Raw genomic sequence first — 7,500 nt, forward strand, 5'->3', positions numbered from 1 at the left:
AAGTTTCTTGAGCACGTGTTTTTCAGAGTTTTACTTCGTGGAAACTACGTTCACTTTGGAATAAATCTTCTTGTTGTTGTTCCGAAAACCCTGCGCTCAGTTTAGTTTGCAACAGGCTTTTAGCCAGGCGGCCGTCCAGCCGTCCAAAGGACGGCCAGTTCTCAGAAATGGGAGATTTTCGACGGCCTGTTTTGGGCGGCCATTTACGAACTTCTGTGCTTAATGTAACAAAACTGTCTATAAATTAATAAAAGTTACATTTCTTTTTGCTCTCAAGAGTTGTTTTAGTGCTGCTGTCGTATTTTTCTTCTATATGAACACTTTTTTAGCGAGTTTCCTTTCTGTTTTGATCAAATGAATCAAAGTTGAGCGAAGCGATTTCACAGGCAAAGCCGCTGTTCAGTGATATTGACTTACCAAGTCGTCCCTAGGCTACTTTGCCGGCTGCTATAAATAAATGCGCACTTTGGTAATTATTTATGAGGACATGAGTCAAAGATCACGCGCCTTCCAACTCGGTAAGACGCTCTCGCGGCTACAAATGTTATTGTAATCGCTTGATTGTATTCTGCTCTGTTCAAGCGAAATCTGGCGGGCATTACAACAAAATAGCCATTTGGTGTAATAACATGTGCAATCATCGTAATTGCTTTAGGAATACTAATAGTAGGTGAATAGTTAAAGATTGCAGACCAGAATGCAGTTCGACCAACAAAGCCACGCATATCTGTTCTTTCGTGTAAATCATGGCTTGACAACTTCAAATTTCAATCACTCTTCATAACAACTGGAGTTCCTATCCCAAATATAATTCAATGTTAAACAAGGTAAGTTGAGGAAAGGATAGCTTAGTAAAATTATCAAGGAAAAACAGCGGTTTAATAGGTAAATTGAAAGACGTTTACAGCTGTCAGAATCACGGAAATCACGTCTAAGAGGCTTCAATTTTTCAAAATTTTCTGGGGGAGCATGCCCCCAGACCCCCCTAGGCCCACATAAAATTTGGACTCCCACTTTCAAAATCCTGGCTAAAAGCCTGGTTTGCAAGCTACCAGTCCTCAAAACATTCGAACTCGTAACATCTATGCAGTTCGATTTATTTTTGTACGGTTCGATTGATATTTGTGGAAGTTCGATTTATTTTTGTGCGGTTCAATTTATTTTTGCTGTTTTGAAGATTTTGTCCGTAACGAAACGCCATAGACAAGCGACTTGTATTCCTATACTTCCACATCGCCATCGTTACATGTCTCCAAAACTTCCCCGTTGTTATCGTTACTTGTATTCATTTCAGTATGGCAAACATGACACCCGTCTTCCTTCTGTGAAGTCCGCTGGTCAAGATTGAAAAGAAGAGGAGTGTGTTGAGGAGTGCTGAGCGCTGTTGTGAACGCTATCTTAGAAAAGGTAAGAAAGTCGTTTACTGCATTTTACGTGAGAGATCAGTCTCTTGAAGGATTTGTGGACCTGTCTCCTCCTTCTCGGAAAATGGCGGTGTCTAGATGCAGCTGGATGTCTTGCAGCAAGACATGATAGAATTTTTGAAAATGCACCGTGTCCGGCTGCAGTCCGATAATTTTTTCAGTTTCGTGTCGATCTTCGCTAAATATTCTATGCCTGAAATGCTGTCTTTGTTTAGACCGCCACAAGTACTAGATAAAAGTCGTCCTGAATCCATTTCCGTGACCAGTGTCTGACACTTTCAGACTGCGGGCTCATTTGAAAACGGGTAGCATTCTTCAATGATTGCGACAAGTACCTTTATCAGTACTTAGACTTAAATACTGTTTATCAGTGTTATTACAATACTCCGCAAATTATTTTTATATCAATAACATCTATTGTATGCTGAGTCGTTCAAATAAAGTGAACATATCAGTAGAGTTGGCCATGGGTTTCAATCAGAGATGCCAACCTATGGAGATCTAAAATCTGGAGATTTTTTCCATCCGGTCTCCCCACCCCTCCCCCCTCGATCAACCTACCCCCCCCCCCCCTAAAAGTATCCATCCATCCCCCAGCAGCTCCTTCAGAATACAAGAATATTCTGCCACCACTGTGAATTTGCGGGAAACAGGGTACTTATGTCAAGACTTTTTATTGGTTAATTGGAGATCCAATCAAACAATCGGTTATATGGCTATGATAGCTAAAGGAAGTCATTTTGTTTAGTTCTATTAATGTGTCTTTGAAACTCAGAGATAAAGAAATGCATTAAGAAACAACGAAACGAGTTTGAAAAAATCAATCTTTTTTAAACTTGGGGATGCAATTTGAGTCTAGAATGGAGAAACGTCTGTGAAAGGTTCAGAGTCGTTTTTATCCGGGAGATTTAATGACCCGTACGGGAGACCGGGAGATTCGTTCCGTATCCGGGAGACTCCCGGATAATCCGGGAGAGTTGGCATGTATGTTGAATGGCTAGTGGTCAGCAGAAAAACTGTAATTGTTTATCTCAGAACATCCAGCAAAATGATAATATTAACAATTAGTATCACCCAACTAGTGGACTAATGCAAATCCTGCATTTTGATTGGCTATGCTACTAGAGGACTATTAGTAATAGTCCTCAAGTAGTGAAAAGCGTCACGCTTTCTTTCATGTTATTCCCAAATGAATATTATTTTCTTCAACTTGCACTTGCTTACTTTGTTATTGCCTTTTCTGTCCGACTAGTTGTGTGATACTAAAACAATTAGGCCCTTTGGCCTCAAGGGCCACGGGTCAATAACCCATTCAGCTTTGCCTCATTGGGTATTGACCCGTAGCCCTTACTGGCTACAGGTCTAATTGTTAATAACCTCAGTGTTGGTGACTAGTGGTCAATAGTTGTTTCAGTATATACTAAAACAGAGAGAAAATAATACCACATAAAGGTTATTTTAACTCATTTCTGCCTGCAACGATTACAATATTTGCGGGCACAAATCCCACTCGAGTTGTGCGGAGGTGAATAGTTAACAATAATTATTGAAGTGATAGCTAGCGCACCTCAGCAAGCCATAGTAGAATAGTTGTTTTATTAAAAACTCCAGGATTAACAACGTTGTCAACTAAAGCATCGATTTGTGCCTTTGTCAATGCGAGTCCAAAACGGCTTTTGACAGCCGTTTTTTCTCCGGGCTGCAAAAATGTTTTCAGCTCACTTTATTGCTGACATGTTCCTTGACCATATTAGATAGAGCAGGTATATGAACTGATAGCCTGTGTCCGGCAAGCCAATGAAAATGCTGGAAATCTGATATCCGTAGTTCAGTTTATAATAACAACAGATATTCAAAGTTTGAGTAACCAATCAGAGCATGTATTTTGTATTATGTACTAACAAGTATCAAACAAACTATTATTAAGGTAAATTATATACACTAAAAGTTGGTAAAGCAAGGATTAGTTCAAAGTGAACAGTTACAATTGACTATTGATCAACTTCAAAGTGTGTTTGCACTACTGTTGATCACAGCTTCGTTCTCCAAAAAAGTTGAATGAAAGTTTTATGGAAACCAATTCTACAAATGATGTACTATAAGTCCTCTGTGTAATATTGTGAGATGGGGTTCCCACTCCCTCCCCTGGTGGAAGACACTGAGTGTGTTTACCTAAGGACTACCAGTACGAAACAGTCCACAACATGTCTTAAGCAGGAGATGTTTTAAGAGATGATGAGATCATCAAGTAGAAAGAATTACATGTACTGGTAACTCTGATATTTTCTTTTTATATACAGAAATTCCTAGAATAAGCCCTTAAGGCATACTACATGTAGGGCTCAAGAAATGGTACTGTGTACCTTAAAAGACTGGATAGTTTAAGTTAACAAAACCTTAGTAGTCGAAAATATAGCCCGAATGTTAGGGTCAGTACATCTCATACTTAGCATTAATGAATCTGAGGTGATGTTAACTCTTCAATTGCTGCAGCATCACAAATCATATTCCAGTTTATTTCCCTTCAAGAGCAAACTTAGGACATAAGTTAAGTGTTCGAAATCCTTGTGGCAGAATTAGTTTGAAAGGTCTCCTATAGACTACATTTTTTAGAACAATTTACGAAGATGTTGCAGCTGGATATCTTGTCCATTTTTACACTACATGTATTTGCTCTATTTTGGGGTAGGGTAGTCCACCTATTAGTCATACTCTAACAAGTTACCTGAGTGAAGACCTAGAAAGATTGCTCAAATGCACTATGCAGATTACATATCCTGAGCTATCATTTGTTTAAGGTCTGAAGGTTTCTTGTCTTTCAACACTATCTTATAGAAGAGAGGCAAGTGCAGCAAAGTTGTTTGATGAAATATGCACTATTCAATTTCATAGTTTCCACAGTCTATTTTCAAGTCAGTGTGAGCTTAAATGTTTCCTGAAAGAACAGAAAATTTTTATCTGCCCGGTATGTAAAACTGAAAGATGTAAGAAGAGTTTTCCTTTAACTCATGTGTACATGTTTAGCGGTTTAACATCTAATAACTAGATTTACAGTACTGGTATGCCTTAACTTATTCTTGTTCTAATTTGTTATGAATAACTTTTACGTAGCACAGTAGTTCATTGTGGTTGTTTTTATTCTTTAGCTTTCATTATTTTACTTTTCATGCTTTTTTTTTTCTCTCGCATAATTTGTGAACCTTATCGTGATTCAGCCCTTGCATAAAAGCAGTTTAGAGTGAAAAAAATAGCGATCTGTTAGGCTCAAAATAATGTTTTTGAATTTTCATTGATACCGGTACTTTACTTGTCAAATAAAATAATTTAATTCCTTATTCCAAATAGTTGGAGCCTGATGACTAATTATGAATATTGATACCTGAGAGAGGATTTATGGATAAATAAATTGATTATGGTGGTGCAGGAGTGAGGAAAGAGGATGTGGTAAAAGGTTATTGAAATATGAGACTACAGTGACCAAGCGAGAGACAAAAACTTACAGAGGGAATGCAGACTGAGAAAGAATGCTGATCTTGGAGGAAAGAGGTGTACACAGAAAGTACAGGGTTCGACAAATTATGCTGTGGCCCCGGCCAGCTTCTTCTTTAAGTAAACACTGACCCGGTATAGTTTTCAACTTGTCTTGGGCGTCCGGGGCTAATATTTGTCGGACCCCGAGGTAGGATGCGGATAATGCTGATAGATAAATCTTTTGTAGTAAAACAAGTGATTGAAGATGTGACACAAAAGGTCCTCATGTAGAACAATCTAATCCATTGACACCTTAGACACCCTAGAACGCCCTCAGTTGAGGAGTAAAATTGTAAGGCGTTAGAGAGAGTAAAATCCCAGAAGTCAATGGGTTAAAGTACTTCTTCCTTTCCATGGGCAAGAGAGCATTATATTTAGGAACATTTTCTTTTCAGGGATTAATCTGTTTGATTTGTCGTTGCCTTACTGAAATGATGATTTGGAGATCAATAATCAAAGCTTCCCTGGGCTTCCCTGAAAGTGCCACTACGACGAAAATGTTTGGTTTTTTTTTCGAATTCTTTCAACGTCAATTATGTCAATATGTTCAAAATAATACAATGCATTTAAATTTGGAACGATAGAAGCGAGATAAGTCGGGAGATAGCCAGCCAAAAACCGCTCAAAATCTGTCCACCATTACTCGGACGGCACTGGAGAAGCCTGCGATTATTTTGTAATCGGTCTTCACGCAAGACTTAGCTCGTGACGTCATACGCGCATCGCTTTGTGGGCGTTTGACAAAGCGAACAAGTCGATCAAGGAGTAATGTATATAATATCAGGAAAAAGCAACTCGGTGATCTCTCACATCTCATAGACGGCATGGGAAATTAGCTGCGTTTATTTTGAGCGTTCCGCATATGACGTCAGACCCCAAGCGATCCAGCTAGACCCAACCCTTTTCCTTAAGTACGTCTATTTTCAAAATGAAGATAATGACCGTTGAACAGTCGAAACGTCGCTTTCTTACCCCGATAGTTTTTACTACAAAATGTTTTAAAAAACCTCTACTTAATAAGTATTTTCAAAATCTAAAGAAAAAAGGACATGCAAAATTTTCATCGTAGGGGCACTTAAACAAAAACAAATAGAGGATTAAAATGTTTGAATTTCTTCCCCAAGAGCCAATACTTAATAAATTTTTCTAACTAATGCCCCGTTCACACCGAACCCTAACTATGTTTGGTCTTCTCATTTAACACAGATCAAAGCGTGAATTGAAAATTACCAGAATTTCATGTAAAAGCCAGTCCTACATTTTTCTGTGACTGATTTTCATTTTGTGAAACCCAGGTTAATTAAACATGTCATTTTGGTGTGAATGGGGTATAACTTTATCTTTTTCTGATTCCACACCAACACCTGGCAAATGATTCTAGGAAGTCTTGATAAAAGTTATTTTATAAAACTTAGGGGCAGTTAATAAATAAAGCTATAGTAGGGGCCTTAGAATTGGAAGTCAATACTTCCCTATGCAGAAAGGTCAAGATAATTTATTTTAGCTTGTGGAGTTCTGTGTAACATGCAGACTGGGAAAACAAAGCTAAAGTAACAATACGCTATTAACAATGACCAGATAAGCTAACACTTCATAGCTAAAAACATCATATTAGCGGTAGCCAACATTAATTATGTACAAAACCACATAGAGATTAATAAGGACTACCTTACTTTCGCTTCAGGTTAAGTTTTCGTGGAGAGAGATTTTATAGGTTTTGCGAAATGATTTTAAAAGGACTTTATACAGGTTACTGGTAGCACGGCAAGGCTGCTTTACACTACAGCATCAGCAATAGCTTTTCCCTGCTAGTTCTCTTGATCGCAAGACTGAGGAGAAAAATTGCTGAAGACAACGCTTCGCATTGCTGTAAATATTTCCCCTTCTTTATTGGAAATACGCGGTACCTACATGCACGTGTTAACTCTATTTTTTAAGAAGGTCTACCTTGTTTCGTTAGCTCTTATTAGGTTAAGAACTTTCATTTTTTCTGGTCTCGCGCTTTATAAGTACCTACACTATCGTATTTCCCTTCAGTTGTTGATTGCCTTTTTATTGACTTCCTAGGAATTGTTTTTGTGCATTAAAAGATGACCAATGACTTGTCCTTCGCTAAGCTGCTTCTTTGACGTGGAAATGACTTCTGTTTCTTTTGTATTTTAGTGCTACGTAATATCACAATCTGATTAATGATGTCAAGATCAGTTAACCGCAGGAACTGCCGCACTGTCAACAGGGGTTCCTGGTCTACATGTATGGAGAGAAGAAACTTTCTCAATGAAGAACGAAGTCTTGCGAGAGATATAGAAGTCCATACTGGTGTAGAGTGTTTTGGCGAAGCAGGAACATTTGAGACACTTGAAAGAGTCCACACTGAGGAGAAGCCTTATAGATGCAAACAATGTGGAAAGTGTTTTAACCAACCAGTGAATTTAAGGACGCACGAAAGAGTCCATACTGGAGAGAAGCCTTTTGAATGCAAACAATGTGGAAAGTGTTTTAGCCGAGCAGTGAATTTAAGGAGGCACGAAAGAGTACATACTGG

The 7,500-nt window shown here is 38.4% G+C and overlaps 1 protein-coding gene across 2 annotated transcripts in view; it reads left to right on the forward strand.

The window, feature by feature from the left end:
* Nucleotides 1-7,500, forward strand: part of LOC138024132 (zinc finger protein 420-like) — an 11,276-nt gene that overhangs the window by 420 nt on the left and 3,356 nt on the right. Inside the window, exons 1-3 of one of the 2 annotated variants that reach the window (XM_068871240.1) lie at nt 1-827; nt 1,295-1,407; nt 7,119-7,500. The exon at nt 1-827 is cut by the window's left edge and continues 420 nt beyond it; the exon at nt 7,119-7,500 is cut by the window's right edge and continues 3,356 nt beyond it. In XM_068871240.1, coding sequence (XP_068727341.1) covers nt 7,145-7,500 — 356 coding nt within the window. In that variant the 5' untranslated portion in view covers nt 1-827; nt 1,295-1,407; nt 7,119-7,144. The remainder of the gene's footprint in view (nt 828-1,294; nt 1,408-7,118) is intronic. The other variant, XM_068871239.1, reaches the window with a different exon arrangement.

The sequence above is a fragment of the Montipora capricornis genome, chromosome 11 (genome assembly GCF_036669925.1).
Source record: "Montipora capricornis isolate CH-2021 chromosome 11, ASM3666992v2, whole genome shotgun sequence".
Lineage (NCBI taxonomy): Eukaryota > Metazoa > Cnidaria > Anthozoa > Scleractinia > Acroporidae > Montipora > Montipora capricornis.